The sequence below is a fragment of the Peromyscus californicus genome, unplaced genomic scaffold (genome assembly GCF_007827085.1).
Source record: "Peromyscus californicus insignis strain IS unplaced genomic scaffold, ASM782708v3 Scaffold_9__1_contigs__length_137607984, whole genome shotgun sequence".
Taxonomy (NCBI): Eukaryota; Metazoa; Chordata; class Mammalia; order Rodentia; family Cricetidae; genus Peromyscus; species Peromyscus californicus.
Genome location: NW_026294617.1, coordinates 82920375 through 82946908, shown reverse-complemented (window position 1 = coordinate 82946908; position 26534 = coordinate 82920375). Strand labels below are relative to the sequence as shown.

Sequence of the window (26534 nt, the reverse complement as noted above, 5' to 3'; positions counted from 1 at the left end):
GGAAATCCTGACAAATAATTATAAATTTGTAAAAACATAAACAATCTTTAAATAAATAAGCATCAAAATAGAAATGAAGAAAATGGAAACTACTTACAAATATTAGTCCAGATATCAAAGAAGATGTCCCTGTAAGTGCCACATAGAACTTGGGTGTCAACGAACTTAAAAACCCTGTCACTGTTAAAAGAGAAAATGGCACAGGTTTTACAAGGTATAATTTAAAGCACATTACAGTTATGCAAGTATCTTTAGATGGAGGGAGAGGTAAGCAGCACAGATGTCTGACTTTGGTGAGGCTATGTCCAAACAAGCCTATAAATTGAAAATATTGCAAGTAAAAATGTACATTACATCTCTAGTTTTCCAAATGTCATAGCTTAGCAGCACAGTGCCTTGGATAGCATTGGTTATTTACTCTCCATGTCATATGAATGGTGAGTGGAACCAGTGGCTTGCTGCTGCTGTCCAGCATCATAGAGATCATGTTGCTAGTTCGGGAAAATATCAAAATTCAAAGTTTCTACTGAATGCAAACAGCTTTTCCTCTATTGCAAAGCTCAAAATTCCTAAGCTGACCGCCCTAAGTCAATAACTGTTTATATTAATATCTGAAGTGAAATTCATTTGAAAAGGTATAAAAACAAATGGTATACATTTTTTAAAGTGACTTTAAATCCCTATTGTTTCATATCTTAAGAATCTTTTCATATATATAAAAGTGGGATTCCACACTGTTGTAGTTAAATAAGAAGTAAATCATAATGAGGCTTTGCATATACAAGGCCCTAGGATCAATTTCTGGGGTCAATAAAAGAACAAAAGCCAGGCGGCAGCGGCGGTAGTGGTGGTGGTGATGATGGTGGTGGTGGTGGTGGTGGTGGTGGTGGTGGTGGTGGTGGTGGTGCACTCCCTTAATCCCGTTTATCTGTGAGTTCAAAGCCAGCCTGGTCTACAGAGTGAGTTCCAGAACAGCCAGTGCTACACAGAGAAACCCTGTCTCAAAAAAACAAAAAACAGAACGACAACAAAAATCAAAATGAGATCATACAGCCTGCTTTTCTAAACACCTAAAAACATGCCATAATTTACACTAGGACTTTGGTAAATATATCAAGATAAAAAGTTAAACATACTTTTAAAAAGTGGTCTAGGCCGGGCGGTGGTGGCGCACGCCTTTAATCCCAGCACTCGGGAGGCAGAGCCAGGCGGATCTCTGTGAGTTCGAGGCCAGCCTGGTCTCCAAAGCGAGTTCCAGGAAAGGCGCAAAGCTACACAGAGAAACCCTGTCTCGAAAAACCAAAAAAAAAAAAAAAAAGTGGTCTAATACTGAAGTCCAGGCTGGTCTCAAACTCACTATGTAGTTGAGGATGACCTTGAACGACTGATAATCCTGCATCTACCTCCCAAGTGCTGGGATCACAGGCTTGCATCAGCATTTCTGGTTTATTGGTGCTGAGGGCTGAACCCAGGGCTTCCTGCATGCTAGGGAAACACTCTACCAAATGAGCTACATCTCCAGCCCCAATTTTGAGTTTTAAAAGAAACAAAAAAATCTGTAATAATCAACTCTCATCTAAATGGTATATGCAGTTAAAAATGCAGACAATGAAACCAAAGTTAGCAGGTTTGGGAGTTCAAGCCTGCAATTATAGCATTCTGGAGGCTGAGGCGGGAAGGCCTCCAGCTTGAGGCTATCCTGGACTATACAGAGAGACAATGTATAAGATAAAATTTTAAAGCCAGGCTAGATAATACAAGCCTCTAATTCCACCACTTAAAAAGTGGTGCTCAAAGGATCAGGAATTCAAGGCCAGTCCTGGCTACATCCTGGCCGCAAAGCAACAACAATAATAATAAACAGAAAAATAAACAACAAATTCAATGAATAGCATTTTTCTTAAATTTTTTTTTTTCTTTAGCAGTCAAGTTTCCCGCATTTGGGGAAACCGCAGGGGTCAGTACATCCGGAGTGCAATGGATAAGCCTCGCCCTGGGAAAACCACCTTAGTGATCATGGTATCTCCCCTGCCAGGTAAGTATTTGAATAGCATTTTAATGAGCATACAAACTACCATTAAGAACTTTATCCACCAGCCGGGCGGTGGTGGCGCACGCCTTTAATCCCAGCACTCGGGAGGCAGAGGCAGGTGGATCTCTGTGAGTTCGAGGCCAGCCTGGTCTCCAAAGCGAGTTCCAGGAAAGGCGCAAAGCTACACAGAGAAAAAAAAAAAAAAAAAAAAAAAAAAAAAAAAAAAAAAAAAACAAAAAAAACAAAAAAAACAAAAAACTTTATCCACCCGTTACAGACAAATTAGATAGGTACGTGGTACCTATCTTCTAAAATATTTAAAGCATTTCAGAACATTATACCACAGTCATGTCATCTCATGGAATAGAAAAGGGAGACAACTGCCTTCTCACAGGATAGAAAAATTTAATAGAGTCACCATGTAACAGAAATACTTCCATCTTCTTCTGAGATTGCAGAAAGAAATACTGCAATAACACCATAAAAGGCCCAGGACCACATCCTTTCATCCTACTTATGGCTAACGCATAGCATTTGCAGAATCTACATGGATCAACACTGCTTACAAGTCTGCCTTTAGCCCAGGCTACATAACAAACACTGTACAAATACTGAAAGAACATAATAAATAAACCCACTGTTGTTTGTGCTTCTCTTCCCGCTCCCCTTCCTGTACAATTTTATTACTTATGATAAAGTCTGAAGGATAAAAATCACAAAACACGTTTAACAGAACTATCTTACAATAAAAGTACGGTCCACTAAAATCATAGTACTTTCTATCTTGTATTACTGATGTGCTGATTTTCTGGGTGTGGGTTCTTTCTCTAAGTTAGGCAGCTGGAGACTCAAAGGCACGATTTTAAAGGGGCCCTGGGAATGCTAAGAATGAATATAAATTGTGTGTCCGTATCTGGGAACGCTCTCTTCTGTCTTACTCCCTGAAGCTTGCAGCTTGTCAGGTAGCTTTTCCTGCGGTAACGTAGACCGAACAGAGAGGGCCAGCCTTCAGAGCTCTAGGGAGGGGCCGGCAAACTGCAGCCCAGGTTTGACAATCAGCTGCCTGGTTGTTGTGACCCAAGAGGAAAAAAAAAAAAACAACCCACTGGAGCATGCAACACCGATTCCTTCTCCAAAGCCCTCCATGACTCCCCGAGAATCTCTGATCTTTGGTGCTTGTCCCCGACCGTCCAGAAGGTTTGGGCCTCTCACCCGCTGTCACGTTGTCACACAGCCTCAGCGGGACCCTCAAAGCGTAAAGCAGCCCCAGGCCCGCCAGGAACCACAGCGTGGACCCAGAGTTCGCCAGCCCGGCCTTCAGCCGTTCTTTCCAGCCCAGCGGCGGGCCCAGGCCCAAGCCGGGAACAGGTGCATGGGGACACCCTACAGCCCGCGCGGCTTCCGCGAAGTATTCCCCGTCCGCCATCTTGCGGCTCCGGCAGGCGCCGGGACCTGGGAGGGGAGAAGGGCAGGAAACCCGGAGTTGGGAATCCTGGGATAGTGGCGGACTTGAAGCCGGCCTCTGTCAAGGCTGAGTCCTGGGGAAACAGGACCGAGATCAGGAAGGCGACGGAGCGCGTCCTCAGACTGAGGGGCTACCCAGTCCTCTAGGAGGGCGGGGAAGGAAGGATCCGATGGTGGCACTTAGGCTGCAGGAAACGGACTCGATGGGGCGCTGGAGGGGAGCGGCTTGGGTGCCATACGAGATTGAGGGTCACCTTTCGCCCCGTTCTGGGGCTGGGGAAGTACTGTTGTTTCCTAGGGCCGAGCAGCTCTTAGCGCACTGGACTCGGCTGCCCCGCAGACCAGCGGGGCCAGGAAAACTCCTAGGTGTAGCAACTGCTACTTGATGAGAGGGAGTCCAGGCGCCACGGACAGTCAGACTGGCCACCGGGCTTCCAGGATGAATGGGGGAAGTGACCGAAACGCAGTGAGAAATTGGTTAAGACTCCAAGGCCTTGAGGGCAAAGCCGACTTCCTAGAGTGTTCCCACTCCGGGCTGTCACGCCCGCGCGGAACTGACATGGCGCCCTCTTGGCCGGAGCTTCCGGGCGGGTCCTTCCGACGGCCCCCTTGGTGATTCCACCACTCAGCTTCCTTCCCGGCCTGCCTCGCGCCGGTCGCCGGGCTGGGCCAGAGCAGCCAAGATGGCCGACTTCGAGGATCGGGTGTCGGATGAGGAGAAGGTAAGGGGTCCGCCTCTCTCTTTTACCTCCTCCCCCGACGGGTCCGAGGGGTCCCAGCCGGCAGCAGTGGGAAGTCTGGCGGTGTCCCCAGGAAAAAGAAGGTCGTTTCCCGGTGCTGGCATACTCCCTCTGCACCCGGGACGCTTCCTTCCTGAAAGGGGCTTTCCTTTGCCTCACGGTGGCCCCAGTTCCCCATTCCTCAACTCTTCCTTTCATTCCGGACCGAGCTCAGCCTTTCTTAAAAAGAGGAGACACTTTACCTGATTGACTTTTAGCTGTAGACTCTTTTTTGTAATTTAAAGAGAGGACGTGTCGTGCAGCAGTTATTTTACCGCCTTTGGCTGTTGGGGCTCACCCCATCTTCCCATTTAGAGGTATGATTGGGGTTAGTTTGGGACGAGTCACTTCCTGATCAGAGTAGCCTCCTTAACTTCCCTTTTGCTCCTCCTTCCTCAGGAAGTGATTTTGCTGTCACGACTCCTTGACAGGGAGAGGTCCTCTAGGGTTGCCTATCCACCTACCTACACACCCTGGTCTTTTCTCAGCTAGTGACGGTTGAACTAATTCGATAAAAATAAATCTGTAAACCTCAGGCATTTGCTTAAGAGTTTGACTTTTGTTCCTGCTGCTCCCTTGTGTGCACGTACGGCACCAAGGTGACTCCATCCCTTCTGTTTGTCTTCATCTTAACTATAATTTTTTTTTCAGAGTAGTTTTTTGCTTCCTGTTAAACAGTGAGGAATAGCCAGTAGACTTTTTTTTTCAACTCCAGAAAAGTTTGGTAGTAAATAACCTCACATTAACACATTCAGTTTAAATGAAACACCCAACCCTTTTTGATGACCTACCGTAGTGTTTGGTAGCTGGATTTGTCAGAATGCAATTTGTGTACTTAGATCTTTAAAGGTGGTTTAAATTACAAGGATGCCATATAAATTGAATGGAATAACTTTTTCTGACAACAGCATACATTTACTAAACGGTTTGTCCAAAAAAGAAAGAAGTGTCCGGCTCTTCAGTAAACACAGCGTTTTAGGGTTGGTAGAAGTTAGAATGGCCTCACTAGATAACTCCTTATAGGACAAGAATATGTCTTTTGTTTCCTGCAGTGACTGTTACAAAATGTGTACCCTCCCGTGTTCTATAAAATCTGCCTGGGTTCTTATAGTAGTGAAAATATTGGAGATTGTTGGGGGGAACAGACTATTTTTGGTCACTTCTCCATAAAGAATAATTTAACGTATACTTGTGTATGTATGAGCCATCATTTTTAAATGCTGAAAAAGATGCTTAACACCTTTACAAACCACTTAACAGGGTCCAGGATGGCAGTTTGTTGGTAGAGCACTTAACACATGCAATGTCCTGTGTTTGAACTTCAGCATCAGCACCACAAAAAAATAAAAAGCCAACAAATAACACATGAACGTTGTTTTCTCTTATTTGGAGATTGAGCATCACAAATGTTAACAACCTAGGAAACAAAAAGACATCTCAACTAACACTAGGAAGAAAACTATAACAAGATGTTTATTCTAAGGCAAATACTTATGGTTCACAAAATGTCAAGTTAGAGTGAAATTTTATTCTCTTTCTTGAGGCTGGGTTTGTGTGGCTCAAGTAAGCCTCCAACTCACTAGATAGCCGAGGATGACCCTCACCCCTAATCTGCTTATCTCCACCTCTCGAGTACTGCTGTTATAGGTATATGCCATCACACTTAGATTTGCTTACTTTTTTTGTTTGTTTTTTGAGACAGCGTTTCTCTGTAGCTTTGGAGCCTGTCCTGGACTAGCTCTGTAGACCAGGCTGGTCTGGAAATCACCTGCCTCTGCCTCCCGAATGCTGGGATTACAGGCGTGCACCACCACCGCCCGGCCTTGCTTACTTTTTATGATAGAACAAGCAAATCATAATTAGTAAACCTGTCCCAGAAGTAACCATGAATTTTATTCCTGTTTTAGTAAAGAGCTTGTTTTTGTTTTGTATTTTTGGGACAGAGTCTTGCTATGTAACCCTAGCTGGTCTGAAACTTGCTGTGTAGACTGGACTGGGCTCCAATTTGTCCTCCGGCTTCTGTCTTCCATGTGCTGAGATTATAGCCAAACCCCACAATGCTGGGTTTAATAGAGTCCTTTTTTTTTTTTTTAAGTTGACTACATTGTCTTTATTGGTGTAGATAATGAAATGTAATGATACAGTAAAAATCCTGCTTTGAGCCAGGAGGCAGAGGCTAGTGGATCTCTGAGAGACCCTTATGATTTGAGGGTACTGCAGTTTTATTGGATTCCTTTCCCCAGAGTTGGCAGACACATACCCCTCTAAATCTATGAGTGGAAAGAAAGGGCTTGGTAAGACTTCCTGATTTGGGGGGGCTTCTTACCTTCTTGGCCTGCTTTTCCTTATAACTTTCTGATTTATTTTATCTGAATTCAAAAATTGAGAAAAGATAGGAAGAAAGGCTGGGCCTGATGTCTGTAATCATCCCAGCTCTTGGGAGGTAAAGACAAAGAGGATTAGGAATTCAAGTTTATCCTTGGTAACAGGGAATTTAATACCAGCCTCAGCTACATGAATGAGACCCTTTCTCAAAAAAAAAAAAAAAAAGTTATTTTGAGAAAAGATTTTTCCAAGGTATTTAATGATTTGAATGTCTTAGGATTCATAAACAAGTAACCCTTGCTGAGATTTTTGCCCTAATCATTTATTTGCTTACTTAGTTGGGTTTTTTTTGTTTGTTTGTTTTTGTTTTTCTTCTGAGATGGTCCAAATTCTGTAGCCCAAGCTAATTCGGAACTCATTTATAGCCCAGACTCATGATGATCTTCTGTCTTGAGATTCTCGGTGTTAGGCTTAGAGTCATGAGCTGCCATGCCCACCTGTACAGACTAATTTTAAAAATCAAGATAAAAGATATTCTTAATCTTTCCCGGCCTGGTAGCCCAAACCGGTAACCCCAGCTGCTTAGGAAGCTGAGGCAAGAGAATAGAAACATTTAAGGTCTGTTCAGGCTATAAAGCAAGCTGAATGAAGCACAGCTTTGAAAACTTGATGAGACTGTCTCAGAAATGAAGTGAAAAGGGGAAAGGAGATGTGAGATGGGTTGAATATACAGGTCAGTGGTAGAGCACTTGCCCAGCATCTGCAAAGCCCCTCGGTAGGACCAATCTGTTCTTTAAGGAAATCCAGAATTGAAGACTTCAAGTGCATTTCATTTGGGATGGGTATGTTTTGTTTTTGTTGTTCTCTTTTGTTTTAAGTGTGTCTGTTGTGGTGCCAAAAGGAATAATTTAATATTCTTTCTTTATCATCATTATGTTTTCTGAAAGCAGTAAACCATTCCATAATCCATAAGTTTGGCACTTGGGGTCTCTGATTTTCTTTCTTTCGAGCATTTCTTTAAAAGCAAGTACAATCATTTTTATAACCAGCTGCCAAAGCTTTTATCACTTTTAAAGAGGAAGTTGGTTTTTTTCACATCTGCGTTGTTACCTGAAATGGTCAGAATGAGCTGTCTAAAGAAAGCAGGAAGTGAGGAGTGTGGTAATTGGCCGATAAATGCTTCTAGTCTTATCCTGGAGTTGAGTTTCTGGAGAGACTGTTCTAGGTACTTATACTCTTCAGTTAACTTAGTTTTAAAAGCTTACCAAGACCAGATGCCCTAATTACAAAGTTTGAGGTGTGCCATGGATTACTTTTTTGAGTTCTCTGCCGTATCTGTTTTCTTCATTCATGATTCAGCATCGGTTGGTTGGTTTTTTTCTTTTGATGTTCTTCTCCCCCCCCCACACACCCTGCAACAATGTGAAGAGAATTCTAGAACTGAAAAAAAAAATTATTAGTATGGTTTTCCTTTTAACCTAGTGAGTAAAATACGTGCATACACCTTAAAAATACTGAAAAGTGGATCTGTATGCTTTTAATTTAGACGGTGGTGTCCTTTGTAAGGGTTTGTTTGGTTTTTGCTTGTTTGTTTGTTCCATTGGATGTTTGGGTGTTGAAATAGTCTCATTCTGTAGCTCAGGTTGTCCTCTCATCTCGGGGTACTCCTTTCAGCTTCCTGGGGTGCTGGGGTTACAAGTACGAAGTTATCAAACATCACACCCGTCTTAAGGCATTTGTTTTTTTAAAGCTTTTTTTTTTGTTTGTTTGCTTTTAAGAAAAAGGTCCCTTTAATCCCAGCACTTGGGAGGCAGAGAGCCAAGTGGATTTCTGTGAGTTTGAGGCCAGCCTGGTCTACAGAGATCCAGGACAAGCACCAAAACTACACAGAGAAACCCTGTCTCGAAAAACCAAAAAAAAAAAAAAAAAGAAAAAGAAAGAAAGAAAGAAAGAAAGAAAGAAAGAAAGAAAGAAAGAAAGAAAGAAAGAAAGGAAAGAAAAAGATCAGGGGGTGGCTGCTAGCAGGCTATGAACGTACCGGTAAGCCACGAAGCCACGTGGCAAGACGTAGAATAATAGGAATGGGTTGAATTAAGTTATAGGAGCTAGTTAATAGTGTGCCGGAGCCATAGGCCACACCGTTTGTAATTAATATTAAGCCTCTGAATGATTGTTTTATAAGCAGCTGTGGGACCTCGGGGCCAGGTGGGACTGGAGAAACTTCCAACTACATATTAGTACGTAGCTCAGGCTAGCCTGGAATTGGATATGTAACCAAGGCTGGCCTTGAACTGTCTCAACCTCCAGAATGCTGCTGGGATTACAGGCATAAACCTTTGTGCCCAGCTATAAAAGCTGCTGCTTCTTTCTCCTCCTCATTCTTCTTTCTTCTAGAAACAGGTTTATCAAACTGGTTTAGTAGAGATGTAAAAAATATAAATAGGGCCAGTGAGAGATGGCTCAGTGGGTAAAGGTGCTTGTTAGGCCAAGCTGGTAACCTGAGTTCAGTATCTGGAACACATGTAAAGGTGAAGGGAAAGAAATGACCTCGCAGAGTTGTCCCCTGACATCCATACATAGGCTTTGACAAATGCACACCCCTCCCTACTTTAATAATAGCAACGGTTTTTAAATCTTGTAAATCAAAGCTAGAATTTAAGAGCTTTGTTAGAGCTCGTGAAAGTCTACTTTTAGGCTGGATATCCTCAATTAGATACTTTACTGGATGAGTTAAATCCTTGTAGGATGAAGTAAGTTCTTGAGTCTTACTTGTCGAGACTAAGAAGTCATCAGTTAACATTCATTTTATCATTTTCATCTTCCTTCCCCTTAGTTAGCTCTGCTGTTAGTAGTCATCTTATAATTTGTTACAAAACCGTGAACCAGAACGCAAAACATAAACAGCTATAATTCATGTGATTGTAGGTGTATTATGATTTCGTCTAGAACATTAATTGTCTTATTGGAACCAGCCTTGGTGCTAAACAGGGTAGTATAATTAGTCATAAAATGCAGACCCCAGGTTTGTCTATTTCTCAGCCATTCCTTTTGTATACTACACTGTTTTCCATGAACTGTGAATGAAGAACCAGATAGACGTGACCATTTAAGGAATTATAAATGGAGTATTGTGATGTAGTAGAATAGAATAAATCTGAGTGTTAGGAGACTGTTGGTGGACCTCAGTTTTTTTCTAAACTGGGGAAAATTAGGTCAGGGTGCTCCAACAAGATTTTCTGAGCTTTCTCAATCTAATAAAGAAATTTCTCTTTAAAAAATTGAAACATTAATATGTTCCAGAGGTTCTCAGATTGTCTGCATTCCTTTGCTTGCTCTGATAATAAGCAGAGTTAGTTCCTTGGTAACTGGAATCGTGCCTTTTTATCTATTGCTTAGTACAGCACCAAGAACACAGTGTAGTTGTAAACTTAACTATATGAGAAAGAGTCCAGCTTCATTAATTCCTCCCTTGACTCTTATGAAGTACACTTGCCCCTAAGTATTTCTGATAGTCTCTAGATGTCACCTCCAAAAATGTCTCTGGTTTGAGTGCCTTTTTGTGTATCGTTATGTCTGAGCACTTGCTGCCATTACGGGTGCTCTGCCTTGCCACTCCTGGGAGCGTTCAACCCCACTCTCCCACACAGCCGGGCAGCATTTTCCTAGAAGATCTCATAAAGCTGCAACACCTTGTAGATGCCACTGTGGCTATGGATGTGTACCTGCAAGGAGCCTTGCAAAGACCCTGAGGGCAATTCTTTCCTTTGATGAGTCCTCTCCTTTAGAGCTTTTAAAAAAAAAAAAAAAGACATATAATTAGGCATTATTTGTGCTTTCCTTTGTCCTGTGTACAAATTTCTTACATTTTGCCAAAAATAAGTAAAGTCATTATATGGATCATGAACTTTAAAACCATAGATAGAGAAAATTAGTTATACTAGTAAAGACAAAAAACTGCTTGGGTAGTTTTTAACTAGATTTCAATATCCATGTACTATGCCTTTTCTCCCTTTGTTACCACATGTGATCAGTGTCTGCCCCTGGTGTTTCCACGGTCTTGACACCTTATCTTCCAGGAAATGTAATAAGCACATGAAGATTTGCAATGGAAGAAAACTTAATTAAAAAAACAAAACCATTTTACAAATCAGAAAGAAATACAGTCACTCTTTACAGCTGGCCACAGGAGTGTGAATACTCAAGGGCTCCAGGTTATTGCCTGAGGCTATTTTATGGTTTCTAAAGTAGGTAGGAGTTTGGGTACTAAGGGGTGGATCTAATTGGTTCCCTCTTTTGATTGACAGTCTTGGGTTATATAAGTCTGTGCACACCAGTGTGTCCCATCCCATGATACGTTTGATTTTATTCACATCCCCAATTATTCATAGGTGGTAGATAGATTTTCCCCAAAAGTTCATTTAGAGGTCACAGTTTACATTATTGGAAACATGCACCCAAAACTAGTTAGGTCGGCTATCAATCAGCTTCCTGTCTTCCTTCCTGTGATGTTTTGGAAGGGGAGTTTTTGATGATTTGTCTAGGGGAGAAAAAACTTACTTGGAACGAGTGGAAGTCCTACTTGGCTAACATGTTGCCAGGTGGGCTTTTAGAAGAGGGATGTATGTGTGTGCCTAACACATTAAGGGCCTTAGGTTGTCAAGTGCATTGATACAAAAGGATTGTGTGCCGGGCGGTGGTGGCACACACCTTTAATCCCAGCACTTGGGAGGCAGAGCCAGGCGGATCTCCGTGAGTTCGAGACCAGCCTGGTCTACAGAGCGAGATCCAGGACAGGCACCAAAGCTACACAGAGAAGCCCTGTCTTGAGGGGGAAAAAAATTAATTAAAAAAAAAAAAAAGGATTGTGTGTGGGCCAGGCACGCCTTTAATCCCAGCTCTCTGGAGGCAGAGGCAGGGAGATCTTTGAAAGTTTAAGGCCAGACCAGTTTTACATACCAAGTTCCAGGCCAGCAGTGGTTACCTAGTGAGACCCTGTTTCAAACAAAACAACACACACAAACTCTCTCTCTCTCTCTCTCTCTCTCTCTCTCTCTCTCTCTCTCACACACACACACACACACACACACACACACACACACACACACACACACACACTTGTATGGTTCGAGCCAAATGGAGTTCCAGGTTGCAAAGCTGTTCCTTATGTTTGTCTGCCTCATCTTCATCAAAGCTCTGCAACTTCGCCTTTCTATTCATCCATTCATTATTTTTTTCAGTACGGCCCTGTGACTGCCAAGGAAGCATCCTTCCACTGAATTGTGTCTCCAGCCCAAGAGACCCTTTTTCCTTTGTTGTTTTGGTTTTGGTTTTGTTTGCTTGTTTCTTTTGTTTTTATGTGCATTGGTGTTTTGCCTGCATGTATGTCTGTTGGATCCCCTGGAACTGGGGTTACAGACAGTTGTGAGCTGCCATGTGGGTGCTGAAATTGAACCCAGTGCTCTCCAGCCCCTTTTCTTTTGTTTTTTTTTGAGATGAGGTCTCATGTATCCCTCATGTAGCTGACTTGGAACTTGTTGTATAAAAGCGTGATCCTTCTGCCTCCACCTCACAAATGCTGGGATTCTAGACATTTCACTACCACATCCTACCTCTACTTTTCACTTAACCTGTCCACATTTCTTCTACCATTGTTTTCTTTGGGGGCCTTTTATTTGTCATTGTTTGTATAGCTGTATGTTTGGTAAGCATTCCACCACTGAGCTATATATATATAGATAGATATATATATAGATAGATATATATATATATCTATCTATATATATATCCTCATTTTTTTGTAGTTTCTTTTGCTTATTTTGTTTTTAACTTCTTTTTACACTGTGTGTGTGTGTGGTCTGTGTGTCAGTGTGTGTCTGTGTGTAAGCATGTGGCAGTCAGAGGAGACAAATTTGCAGGATATTGGTTTTCTTCTTCCACTGTGTGAGTTACAGAGATTGAATTTGAGTCAGCAGAGCAGGTGCCCTTTCCCATTGAGCCACCTCCCTGCCCTTTTGTTTGTATGTTGTAGCCCAGGCTGTCTTTGAACTCAGAGAAACCTTCAAGAGAACTACTTGTTTATTTTGGGTTTGTTTTTTTGTTTCTTTATTTTGGTTTTTTGTTGTTGTTTGTTTGTTTGTTTTGAGACAGGGTTTTTCTGTGTAGCTTTACACCTTTCCTGGAACTCACTCTGTAGCCCAGGCTGGCCTTGAACTCACAGAAATCCACCTGGCTCTGCCAACCGAGTGCTGGGATCAAAGGTGTGCACCACCACCGCCCAGCTTATTTTGTTTTTTTGAGACAGGTTCTCTCTATTATGTATTCCTGGCTGTCCTGGAACTTGCTGTGTAGACCAGGCTGGCCTCAAAATTCACAGAGATCCTTCTGCCTCTGCCTGCCTCATGAATGCTGGGATTAAAGGAATATATCACTACTCCTGGTTCTTTAACATTTTAAGACTTATTTTCATCTTTTTATAAATTGTGGTGTATGTAGGGGGTCGGGAGGGGAGGTGTGTGCACATGAGTTTAGGTACCCTGAGAGTCCAGAAGGAATTGGATGCCATGATCCCATATAGTTGGAGTTCCTGCCCCACTCCCCCTGGGAGCTGGGAACTGAACTCAGATCTGCAAGAGCAGTATGTACTACTCTCAGCTGCTGAGACATCGCTCCATCCCTCTTTTACAGCATGCTTAAGCATGCTTAATTGTTCTCTCTGCCACTAGCCTTTCTTTCCTTTCCTGCTGGGTTACTAGAAATTCTTCACAGCTCTATTACTCAGTTTTGAGCAGTATGTAAAATGTATCTTTACGACTGCTTGCACATGCATATTTTAAGTCATTGTGAGATGCAGTATTCATCTGAGTGAACCATATGTTGCTATGTCAGACATGGTGTTGCATAAAAGCAAGAAGGCTGCATCAAAGAAAGGTAGTGGGATTTTGAAACGGAGGGACTTTTCCTTGTGAATTGTTTTGCATTGAGATAACCTTTTAAATATTGATTATGTGTTAGGTCCTTTATAAATATGCATTCATGTCAAAACATCCCTAGGAGTAAACTGAAGCTTAAAAACAAACAAACAAACAAAAAAATAGGACCAATTGTCCGGAACTAGTAATTAGCAGAGTGCATACAATGTTGGCAATCTGCTTTCAGAGCTTGTATCCTCCTTAGGACCTTGGCTCCTTTGCACAGGTGGTAGATATGTGTGGAGATGCTGAGCAGTTCTGCTGATATGATGGCATAGCCTTAAACAACAGAACAAGTTGATACCATACCAACATAAATACCTTCATGGCTGTTGAGACATCCAGATGCTCTGGTAGCATCACAATTATTGTTAAGTCAAGGTAGTGGTCTTATGAACTTCTTTAAGTAAGCCACAAAAAATTCTTGCATAGAATGTGCTAAAAAAAACACTTGAATATCATGGCTTTAGAAGCTGAAAGATATGAAAATCTCCATGATGAGGCCAAAGGGACTGGCTCCCCTAAGAACTTTCTGCTGTGGGCAGCAGGTACGCATGTGGTACATGTACACTCATGAAGCAAAATACTTATGCACATAAATAAATCTTTAAAAAGTCTTTTTGTTGTGACAGTTGATTAGAGCAGTTCTTACCTACAATATCATTTCTGGTGAATTTCTTTCAAAAGCAAATTTCTAGCTTCTGTCCTAGACCTACTGAGTCAGAATTTCTGGAGATCAGTGGTCAAGAATTTATTTTTTTAGTAAATGCTCTGATAATTCTTTTTTTTTTTCTTTTTTTTTTTACATTTCAGTTTTTTTTCTTTAAAAGGAGTAAGTTGTGTACAGGGGGTTAAATGCTTTATAGACAAGAAAAAAACTGCGATAGAACCAACTTATTCATCTTCATCTTCTTCCTCCTCTTCCTCATCCTCTTCATCCTCCTCCTCATCCTCCTCTTCCTTCTTTTTCTTGCTCTTTTCAACCTTGACGACCCCCTTCTTCGCGCATCGGGTTTTCCTTTAGCTCTGTAGGCAGCAATATCCTTCTCGTACTTCTCCTTCAGCTCGGCAGCCTTCTCGTAGGGCTGCTTGTCGTCCGCAGCGGTGTTGTTCCACATCTCCCCCAGCTTCTTCGCCACATCCGCAATGGACAAGCCGGGGTGCTCTCCTTTGATTTTGGGGCAATACTCAGAACAGAACAAGAAGAAGGCCAAAGGAGGCCTCTTGGGTGCATTGGGGTCCTTGAACTTCTTTTTGGTCTCCCCTTTGGAGGGGATGTAGGTTTTCATTTCTCTTTCATAACGAGCCTTGTCAGCCTTTGCCATGTCTTCAGATTTCCCCTTTTCTTTAGCTGACATGGTCTTCCACCTTTCTGAGCACTTCTTCGAGAACTCTGAGAAGTTGACAGAACCATCCGGGTGCTTCTTCTTGTGTTCCTCCCGGCAAGTTTGCACAAAGAATGCATATGAGGACATTTTGCCTCTCGGCGTCTTAGATCTCCTTTGCCCGTGTTTAGTTGATTTTCCTCCGCGAGGCACAGAGTCGCCCAGTGCCCGTCCGGCTCGCGCTTGCCCCGGTGCTGTCTCTATGGAGCTCAATGTACTGCAATGGCTGCTCTGATAATTCTTTATCGCGTCAAGAAATAGTGAACGTGCAATGGTTCAAATCTTAATTCCCTGCCTGTTATGCTAAGTAGTTTGATTCATCAGGAAACTAAATCCATCTCTTTCAGGAACTCATATTAGCTAAGTTGAAGAAACAAATTATAAAAATGAAATAACACTAATTTAATGAATGCAAAAGATGCTAATATTTTTCTAGCTATTGTAGGCACATGGGGAATTATACTTTGTATTAAACCTAGGCCCATGCCATGCTGTGGAAGTGCTCTACCACTGACCTGTATATGCAACCCTTTTTAAAATTGTATTTTGACTTTGGGTGGTTTGCCTGAGTATGTGCATGACATGAATGCCTAGTACCTGGACTGGAGGTTGTGCACTGCCATGTGGGTTCTGGGAAGTTCTCTCACCCACTGAGCCATCACTCCAGCTCTTATTCTTACTTTTTTAGTTTTGAGACATCATTAAGCGTTTAAAACAAGGAATTGCCCAAGATGACTTTGAATTTATGCTTTTTCTGCCTATCTCCTAAGTAGCTGGGATTGAACCTGGCCTCTCAATAGTTTAAACATTTGAATCTGAATTTGGAACCAGGGAAATTATCTATGTGATCCAAAAATTCTGATGGCATCTTCTTCTAAAGCAGGTATTATACTAAGGTACATCACTAAAATCAGGTGAAGTCTTTGGGTAATAGCAATGAGAGGGCATTTTTTTTTCTTCTTTAGGCTAATTTGTTATTATATTACTAGCAGGGACCTTTTCCAGGGCCCCAAGGAAGCCCCTATATCTCAAAACTATAAGGAACCTTATAGTCCCTTCTTCAGTCATTCATACCTTTTTTAATTTTTTGAAGACAAGATCACTATGTAGCCCAGACTGGCCTCAGACTCATCATTCTCTCATCTCTTCTGACTGTAGGCATGTATCAACATACCTTCCTCTATTCTTTCAATGTAATTTCCCCCCAGAAGTATCTGAAGTATTTTGCAGAGTCTAGCTTTAAAATGCCACCTTCCTCTGCCTTGTAGGGTTTGTTTTTGTTTTTGTTTTTTTTTTCCACAACCTAACCCATATATCATGTCCTTCCTCTTAAGATCTGTGTCCTATATTCTTTATACTTTTGATTTGACACTTCTGGATTGTAGTTATTTTAAACCTTTTTAGAGCTGGAGAGACAACTCAGCGGTTAAGAGCACATACTATTGCAAAGGACCTGAGTTTGCTTCCCAGCACCCACATCAAGTGCTCACAACTATAATTCTAGCTACTGGGGATCCCCTGCTTTCTTCTGGACTGTGTGGACAGTCACCCATGAGCACATGGCCACACACATTTACTCAAAAGTTAGAATAAAATACATCTTTAAAAACAAATAAGTACTTGTTTTTAAATCCCTATTTGTTCACATAAATTTCTTTGCTAACCTTTGCAAAAAAAAAATATGCAAAGATTGGGAGGGTGAGGTACTTAATGTGGTTTATCTTGTGTTATTTGTATCCACCATTATTTGAACTTCATATTAGTGGAAGGTATTGGAGTCTGCTGAGGAAGTTTTGTAAAAGCCAACCCCTACTAAATCTTACATGTGTGCCTGTTAAGAGAGCTGTCACATCAAAATCTCTGCAGTTCAAACCCAAGCATCTGCCCAGTCAGATCCCCCTGGTGATTTCAGTGTTTAAAGCAAATGGAGTGTTTCTTTTCATGTTCTTTTTTAAACCTCATCTTTAGTACCACCTCAGTGCCTGGAATCTAATGAATTGTTTTTGTTTATTTGCTTTCTTTGTTTGAGTAAATGAACAAATTACTAAACACAAAGTTTGAACTTTTAAAATAAGACACATAACTCAAATTTTGATAATGCCTGGCCATTTGCTTAAGAGAAAAAAATTAAGTACTGTGTCTAACTATATTTTATGTTAAATTGGATACTTAAAATGGTCCTCAGTGTGCCCAGGAATTATACTCACAAATGAAGAAACTAAATCCAAGCAATTGAGTGGGAAAGATGTTCTGGGAAATAGTTTGATTCCCAGTAACTTCAAAGAAAAAGTAAAATTGGTTTAAGGGGAGGAGGTTGTACCTTCTCATTAGAATGTCATAAACACAGCATTTTTTCCCCTTGTAGTAAACTTTATGCTTAAGCATGCCATTTTTAGACAGCATGATATAAACTGTTATAACATACAATGGTGACTCCTATTAAGGAAAAGTTATTTGGTACATGTTAAAACGGTAAGAAACTATGCAAGATTGTTGTGATAAAGCAAAGATTATGTTCACCTCCTAATACAGTAAGGATTGTTGGGATTTATAGCCAGTGGACAGAGATTTAGGTATCAGTAGATGAAAAATAATTAGAAAGAGATATCAAAGGCAAGGCAGTTCTTGCTGAAGGCAGGCCATGGTTGTATGCAGCACGGCAGTGGAATGAAATAATTCTTAGATACCAAAGGAGGGAAAATTATTGCTGAACTCAAGTTGCCAGGCCTGCATGCAAGTGCCTTTTCCTGTTGAGCCATCTCTCTTGAAGATGATATGCTTTTTGTTTGTTGTTTTTGCATCTGGGTTTGAAGTATCTGGTATATCACCAGTAAACTGTCTAGAACATAAACTTAATAGATGTAAAATTCCAAGCTGTTGTAGACAAATAAGTAAGGAAAGTAGGCAAATGGTTTTGTTTTAAAGTAGCAATTATATTTTAAAAGTTCTACCAATTCCAGCTGTCCTCATACACCCTTAATATTGAAAGTTTGCTAAAGTAAAATACACAACACACATTAAGCCATGAAAACCCCTTATCAAACTTCTTTGCCCTCTTTTGAACTTGACCTTGACCTCTTCCAGGTCCTATCTGCCTTGGGAGGTGGCAAGAGAGAACTAATTCCTGAGAGTTGTCCTCTGACCTCCACAAGGGTGCCCTAGTGTACACATGTGTGCACACACACATATACTCACACTAAAATAAAATATTTAAGGAATTTTTTAAAATGAGACCAAATTGAGGCAAAATATATTTTATTTTTAAAAAAATGCAAATGTCGCACCTGGTGATAGTCATGGTGGTGATAGCAATGGCGAAGGCCTTTAATCCCAGCACTCCACAGGCAGAGGCAGGCAGATCTGTGTGAGTTCCGAGGATAGCCTGGTCTACAAAGCCAGTTCCAATACTGCCAATATTGTTAAACAGAGAAACTGTGTCTTGAAAAACCAAAAAAAAAAAAAAAAAAACATGCTAATGATCTCAGAATTTAGGAGGCTGAGGCAAGAAGATCACCACCACATAAGGAGTTTAATTAAGGCTAGCCTTGGATACGTAGTGAAGCCTTATCTCAAAAGAGAGAGAGAACCGGGCGGTGGTGGCGAACGCCTTTAATCCCAGCACTCGGGAGGCAGAGCCAGGCAGATCTCTGTGAGTTCGAGGCCAGCCTGGGCTACCAAGTGAGTTCCAGGAAAGGCTCAAAGCTACACAGAGAAACCCTGTCTCGAAAAACCAGAAAAAAAAAAAAAAAAAAGGAGAGAGAGAGAGAAAGTTCAGGCATCTTTAATCCTGGCATGGAGGAGGCAGAGACGGGTGGGGCCAGCCTGGTGGCCTACTGAGTGAGTTCTGGGCCAGCCAGAACTATATGGTGAGACCTTGTCTCAAAACAAAACAAAAAAAGAGAACACCACTAGCAAAGTGACTTACACCTGTCAGTAATTCTTGTAGTTGGGAAGCTAAGGTCGCAGAATTGCTGAGATCAGTTGCCGAGTTCAGTAGGAGATAGGTGTTCTGTGCTTGTGTTTATCCCATCCTGAATGTCTTCAAATGGGAAAATCTCCCTTAGGGAACAACACTGAATTCTGTGCAGAAAGAACTTTCTACCAGGATAAGAGTAAAGCGTATTCTTTTCAAGAAACAAATCCAACTATTTGTCCTTTATTTCTGGAAAGGAGTAGAATAAAAGCATTTATGGCATTGTGTTCTACGAGTGAAAAATCAGTTTAACACTTGAAAGGCTGTCTGTTCTTGATGGTCTCAAATGCATGGAGGTTGCTTTTTCCCAGCACTTGAACCAGAATTCATTTCTGCTGCTTATGTTCTTCTCTCACTGTTGCATACTTGAGCTCTTTTCTTTAGAGAACAGAAGAGAACTTTGGGTTTACTTTTCTCTTTCAGTTGACTCTCATTTGAGCCTAAATTGTCAAGCATACAACTCTCTATAGATAGGAAAGGAATAAGGTGAGCTCTTGGTCAAGGAGTGACTATTAAAGTCTTCCTTGCTGCCGACAGCATTTTGACAATGCCTCATTTCGTTCCTTTACCTTCCTTGATCTTTTTGTTTTAGATTTGTTTGTTTTTATTTTATTTGTTTTGTTTGTTTTTCAAGATATGATTTATTTATGTAGCCCTGACTGTCCTGGAACTAGCTCTGAGTGTTGGGATTAAAGGCCTGTGCCGCCACTACTGGCTGGAAGATGTGTTATCAGCATATACTTACTTTTAGAATTTAAGCACTTTGCCTGACTGAAGGGAGTTTCACATTTCTCTGGTGTCATGAGAAACACTGGCAGAACATGACCATGACCACTTGGCTCATTTGCCACAAATAAAGCATGGTGGCCCACAGCTTTAATACAAGCATTCAGTAGGCAAAGGCACGTGGATCTCTGAGTTTGAAGCCAGCCTGGTCTAGTTCTAGGAGAATCAGAACTACATAGAGAAACCCTCTCTCAAAAAGCCAAAAAAAGAAAACATTTCATTGTTCAAAAAGATATACTAATTTTTTAACTTATTTATACCAAAAGCCAACTATTGTTCTATATACTAAGGAAAATATACATTAGAAAATTATATTTCAACATTTCATCTTTTGGGTTTTTTTACACAGTGACTCTGGCTGGCTTGGATGTCTTTGAACTTGCAGTGATCCTCCTGTCTCAACCTCCTAAATGCTGGGATTATAGGACTTAGTCAGCCACTACATTCACAGCTACACTTAGGCTTTGTGTCGGGGACCAGCCCCCACACTTATTTAAGCCACGAACTCTTGAGAATTGAGGGATAAGAGACTTGGTTAGAAAGTTAAGAAGCAGAGAGAAAGCTGGGCGGCAGTGGAGCATGCCTTTAATCCCAGCACTCGGCCGGCAGAGCCAGGTGGATCTCTGTGAGTTTGAGGCCAGCCTGGTCTACAGAGTGAGATCCAGGACAGGCACCAAAACTACACAGAGAAACTCTGTCACCCTGTCTCGGAAAACCAAAAAAAAAAAAAAGAAGAAGAAGAAGAAGAAGCAGTAGAGAGAACACAGCATAGACTCAGGTTGGGCCTGGATCCTTATCTACCGGCCCAGAACTTTATTCCAAAGGTCTATTTATAACAATGCCAAGGGGTGGAGCAAAAGACTTTTCCCTTGCTAGTTACAGTCACCTGGTACCCAGGCCTGTGGTCCAGTCAACCTCTTATGCAGTCCTGCTGGGTACAGCCACTAGGAAAGCTAGTGGGCTCCAACAACTTTTAAGTTTTCCTGTTGGTGCTTTAATTTTGTTGTTGTTGTTGTTGTTGTTATTTTCTTTTCTTTTCTCCCTCCCCCTGCCCCGTGTTTAATTTTTTAAATATTTTATTTACTCGTTCAGTGTGGATTTTCATGAATGTGTACTTGCACACCAGAAGTTAGCAGACAGTTTGAGAGAGTCAGTTCTCAGCTTCCACCATGTAGATTCTGAATGCCACAGATTGAACTCGAATCATCAGGCTTGGCCGCAAGTGCCTCTACCCACTGAGCCATCTTGCTGGCTCCCATTTAGGTTTAAGTAGTGTACTAGTGCACTCAGTGTCCAGCTTATTCTCAAAGGACTTGTGAGAATGACTTGGAGGCCTGTGAGATAGCCCAGTGGATAATCTTGTACTTGTGTATGGGCCTGAGAACTTGAGTTCTTCCCTGGATCCCACAAGGTGAAGGAAAGAACCAACCTTGGAGAGTTGTCTTCTGACCTCCCTCCACATCCCTTCCATGACAGATGCATACCTGTGCATATACACACAGAAAATGGCTGGACTTTGATGTGACCATAAAGAACTTAAAATCGTACGAAGTGTGCTAATGGGGAAGTAGGAACTGCCTTACCTGTGAGGTGATCATCTTTGCTCTACGTATGTGATTTGAACATCTTCCTGTGTGGCACAGTAAGAATTGAGGCATTTTCGTTGCCTTTCTTCCATAGCATACTAGAACTATCCTGAGGCATGAATTCCTTTGAGGTTAGGCCTTGCCTTAGTCAGGTTTTCTCTTGCTATGACTAAATGAGACACCATGACCAAAAGGAAGTTGGGAGGAAAAGGTTTATTTTGCTTATGCTTTCACATCACCATTCATTATTGAAGGAAGTCAGACCAGAAACCTGGAGAGACAGGAGCTAATGCAGAAACCATGGAAGAATGCTGTTCACTGGCTGGGTCCTCATGGCTTGCTCCTCCTGCTTTTTTATGCCAGCCCAGGGATGGTACCACCCACCATGGGCGGGGCCCTCCATCAATCATTAATTAAGAAAATACCCTACAGGCTTTCCTATAGCCTTGTCTTACGGAGGCATTTTCTCAGTTGAGGTTCTTTCCTATCTGATGACTCTAACTTAAGTCAGGTTGACAAAAAACTAGCCAGCACAGGCCAGCTAATTATCACTATGTCCACCATAATTTTATTAATATTAAGTATCTGTATGAAGATATTGTCAAATGGCAAATAGAAGCACATCTAGAAGAACTCCGGGAATAAGGAGGAAAGGACCCAGACAGTCTTACAGCATATAATTGAGGGATTACTGTCTAGCTTTATTCTATTTAGGCTAAGCTATAGCAAAACCAGCATTTATTCTTAGAATATAGCATTGAGAATGAACACTGAGCTAGTCACAGTGTCTCACACCTGTAATCCCAGAACTGGCTGAAGCAGTTCAAGGCCAGTATGAGCTACATACTGAGTTTGAGGCCAGTTTGAGCTATATAAGGTCCCATCTCAGCCCCTTCTCCTTCACCCCACCGAACCTCCAAAAAAGAGGCCCTGCAGCACTAAAGGTAACCTGCTGCTGCCTGTAGGCTTACTCAAAAGATAAGGTGTAGCCGGGCGGTGGTGGCGCACGCCTTTAATCCCAGCACTCGGGAGGCAGAGGCAGGCGGATCTCTGTGAGTTCGAGGCCAGCCTGGTCTCCAAAGTGAGTTCCAGGAAAGGCACAAAGCTGCACAGAGAAACCCTGTCTCGAAAAACCAAAAAAAAAAAAAAAAAAAAAAAAAAAAAAAAAAAAAAAAAAAGATAAGGTGTTCATGCTGGGCATGGTAACACATGCCTGTATTTTATCCCAGCACCTGGAAGGTGGAGGCAGTGGATCTCAGTGAGTTTGAGGCCAGCCTGGTCTACAGAGTGAGCCAGAGCTGTGTAGAGAGACCCTGTCTCAAAAAAAATAAATAAATAAAAAATAAAGTGCTTGCACCCTGATCAGAAGCAGCAAGTCTAGCCTTGCCCTTAAAAGAACTAGAGACAGGCTATAGGTAAAATGAACAGGAAAGCTGAATGGAGCACCAAACAATAGTTCATATCCTCTTAGGGGAAAGTCAAAATAATTATCTGAACAGCAAACTGGGCATAGCTGAAGAGGATGTTAGTGAATTGAAAAATGGAACTGCCCAAAGCATAAAATGAAAGTTAAATATAGAAGAAGAAATGAGATGCAGGGTAGATTCTAACATTCTAGCATTCATTTATAGTAACTGATCATGAGGGGAGATTGGCTATGAAGGACAGAAGAAGGAGGCCACAATGAGTAACAGGAGAAAATTTCTCCATAATGCTTTAGGCCTCTAATGCAGAGCTGAGTAGTACAAATGATAGGAGTCAACTCTGTCCAGACTTTAAAATCAGTGACAGTGCTAATTTTCCTCATTATGTGGGTTGCTTTAGAATTCTAACCAGTTATCAGGTCAAGGAAACTTTCTCTGTTACTTCCAAACCCAGTAATTTGTTGGATTCTAAGATATTAAGTGTTGAGTTTTATCATTTGTTTCCCAATAAGATTTGGGATGATCATATGACTTTGCTCCTTTTAATTTGTAAGTCACATCATTAGTACTAAACCTTGCATTTAGGTAATTGCTATTTTGTAAGCTGATGTTTCCTGTCCCGACTGCCTAGTCCCAAATAACCGACTAGGAGGCTGAATATGAATTATAAATGCTTGGCCAATAGCTCAAGCTTGTTATTAGCTAACTCTTACACTTACATTAACCCATATTTGTATTTACGCTTTACCACGTGGCTCACGGATTGTTACCTCATTTTTTACACATTCTTGCTTGGCGGCTGGCTGATGTCTCTCTGACTCCACCCTCTCCGTGCCCCCCCCCCCCCCCAGCATTTTCAGTTTGGCTTTCCCACCTAGCCTTATTCTGCCTTGCTATATGCCAATCAGCTTTTTTATTAACCAATGAAAGTAATACATATACACAGCATACAGAAGGATTATTCCACAGTACTATTTGATATTGGTATTTACTTTGTTTGGAATATTTAGTTTTACTTAAAATGTTTATGAGAGATTATAACTTGATTTATTTGTGATTGTTTTATGTTTTGACCAAAGCTGATTATTCAGTTTTTAAAACAAAAATTCAAGGGGCTGGAGATATGGCCCAGTGGTTAAGCTTGTTTACTGTTCTTGCAGAAAACCCACTTGGGTTCATTTCCCAGGTCCCATAAGGGTATTCACAGCCACCTGTGAGATCCGTTGTTCTCTTCTGGACTCCTCAGCCTCCTGCACACATGTGATGCACATAAACTCTCTCTCTCTTTCTCTCATACACACACACACACACACACACACACACACACACACACACACACACAAACACACGTTTTTTTAAAATTCAAAATGACTGTTAGCACATATATTTAAAAATATACCTATATTGATAGAAACAGCTTTGGGATTTTTTGTAGAAAGAAAATCTAAAGGCCTCTAAACAGTAAAGCTGTAAATAAATTTATTTCAAGAGATATTCTAGGCAGAAAAAGTAGCCCAGTTGGTAGAGTATTTGCTTAGTGTGCATAAAGCCCTGAGTTATATCTCAGCACCACATAGAACTGGCTGTGTACACCTATAATCCTAGTACAGGGAAGGGTAGGCAAGAGCAGCTATATAGCAAGTTTGAGACATCCTGAACTACAAGGTATCTTGTTGCAAAAACAAGCAGCTGGAGAGATGGTTCAGTAGGGAAGTCTTTGCGCTCTTGCAGAGGGTCAGAGATGCATTGCTGGTTATAGGTGACTTACTTGCCTCTAGCTCCAGCTCTGGTGATGCCCTCTTCTGGCCTCTGAATACCACTAGAACCTACAGGCATATATTCAGACACATGCACATATTAATAAATCTTTAAAACAAACAATCACTGGTGCTGGAAAGATGGATCTGTGATTAGGAGCACTGACTGCTCTTCCAGAGGACTGGGATTTGATTCCCAGCACCCACATGCCATCTCATAGCTGTCTGTAACTCCAGTTCTAGGGGATATGACATCTTATTCTGGCCTCTGTGGGCACTGCATGTGTGTGATGCACAAACACACGTGCAGGCAAAATACCCATATACATAAAATAAAAATGAAGGGGAGTTTTTTTTTATTTGAAATCACAAAATTTTTATGATTTGCATTTACTTGTTTGTCTTGTTGGGCTTCTTTTTCCGGGAAGAGAGGTAGATACAGTCTTACTATATCAGGTAGATACAGTCTTACTATATCACCCTGACTGACCTCAAACACAAGATCTTCCTAGTTGTGCCTCTTAAGTGCTAGGATTAGACAATGCCCAGCTATACGCAGCTGTTTGTTTCTCTTCACAGTACACTTAATATAAATTTTATTTCTCTTTAGGTACGCATAGCTGCTAAATTCATCACCCATGCACCCCCTGGGGAGTTTAACGAAGTATTCAATGGTAAGTAAAGATTAATATTGAGCTCTACTAAGTCTTCCTTAATTATTGTTATTATTTAGCTTTCCCCCTTTTTTTCTTTCTTTTTAAAATTTTATTCCATTTACTTATTTGGGAGGGGAGCAACTTGTGAGAGTCGATTCTTCTACCACATGGGTCCTGGGAACTGAATTCAGGTCCTCAAGCCTAGAAGCAAGCTCTTTACTTCTGAGGCATCTCACCAGCCCTTTCTCTTTTTAAATATTGGTCTTTTGTGGCCCAGGCTGGCCTTGAACTCTTGAGTGCTGGAACATGGGTGTACATCTATACGCCTAGCTGTGAGTGCTTTGCTGTCTGCTGATTCATAATGACCCGTTAGAACTTTGCTAAAGAAATCAACATTTAGAAACATTGAAATAATTTGTTCAAGGCTACTCAGCTGCTAAATGTAAAAGTTAGGATTCAGCTTTAGGTTTGAATCAAATACTTAGTTTTGCCTAGTCCATTAATTAGGATCCCACTCTCAGGTAGGGAAAGACTCAAGGTAGCTGGCTGGAATAGTGGCTCACACCTGCAGTCCCCGCACTAAGGAGGCGGAAGGAGGGGGATTGCTGCAAGTTCCAGTACAGCCTGGACCAGAGACTGTCTCAAAACTAAAAAATAGTTTCATGTTTAGAAAGAATGGCAGTAAACTGGCTTTTTAATTCTTTTACTTTTTGATGCCTCCTATGTCTTTAGTTTTATCGTGATAACTAAAAGCTTCTGTTCTCACTGCCTTTCTCAGGAAGTCCCATACTAAAGGACATTTCCCAGGACTAATGAGGCTGAACTGAATCTATCTGAAGTCATTAAAATTTCAGATTTAGCCAGGCAGTGGTGGCACATTTTAATCCCAACACTTGGGGAGCAGAAGCAGGCAGATTTCTGAGTTCAAGGCCAGCCTGATCTACAGAGCAAGTTCTACTATGGCCAGGGCTACAGAGAGAAACCCTGTCTCAAAAATAGATAGATAGATAGATAGATAGATAGATAGATAGATAGATAGATAGATAGATAGATAGATAAAAATAAAAAATTCAGATTCAGCCAGAAATGGTGGCCCATGCTTGTAATCCCAGTACCCAAGAGGCTGAAGCAGGAGAATTACTCTAGTTTCAGACTAGCCTAAGGTGCAGAATGAGCCTTTGTTTCAAAAACAAAAACTAGAAAAATTATTAAATAAATGTACAGATTCGCCTTTATCATCCCCTCAAGATTTTCATCTATTAGATATTAGGTGGGTGTGGTGGTGCATACCTGTAATCCCAGCACTTGGGATGCTGAGCCAGGACGACTGCAAATTTGGGGAAACCTGGACTACATAGTGAGACCCAGTCTCAAAAACCAAACTCAAAACATAAAAAGA

General features: G+C 41.5%; 2 protein-coding genes and 2 pseudogenes across 4 annotated transcripts in view; 1 reads left to right on the top strand and 3 right to left on the bottom strand.

The window, feature by feature from the left end:
- St7l (suppression of tumorigenicity 7 like) overlaps positions 1 to 3587 on the bottom strand; it is a 71992-nt gene extending 68405 nt beyond the window's left edge. For 2 of the 3 annotated variants that reach the window (XM_052731062.1, XM_052731063.1), the window contains exons 1-2: positions 3245 to 3587; positions 98 to 180 (exon numbers count right to left, since the gene is read on the bottom strand). In XM_052731062.1, the coding sequence (XP_052587022.1) occupies positions 98 to 180; positions 3245 to 3458 (297 nt within the window). In that variant the 5' untranslated portion in view covers positions 3459 to 3587. Of the gene's footprint in view, positions 1 to 97; positions 181 to 3138; positions 3194 to 3244 lie in introns of those variants that run through there. The other variant, XM_052731064.1, reaches the window with a different exon arrangement.
- LOC128106841 (uncharacterized) lies at positions 1916 to 2043 on the bottom strand (annotated as a pseudogene).
- Positions 3588 to 4049: 462 nt separating the features above from the next.
- Capza1 (capping actin protein of muscle Z-line subunit alpha 1) overlaps positions 4050 to 26534 on the top strand; it is a 42015-nt gene continuing 19530 nt past the window's right edge. Inside the window, exons 1-2 of the mRNA XM_052731066.1 lie at positions 4050 to 4218; positions 25090 to 25153. Of these exons, the coding sequence (XP_052587026.1) occupies positions 4180 to 4218; positions 25090 to 25153 (103 nt within the window). The 5' untranslated portion in view covers positions 4050 to 4179. The remainder of the gene's footprint in view (positions 4219 to 25089; positions 25154 to 26534) is intronic.
- LOC128105845 (high mobility group protein B1-like) lies at positions 14463 to 15192 on the bottom strand (annotated as a pseudogene).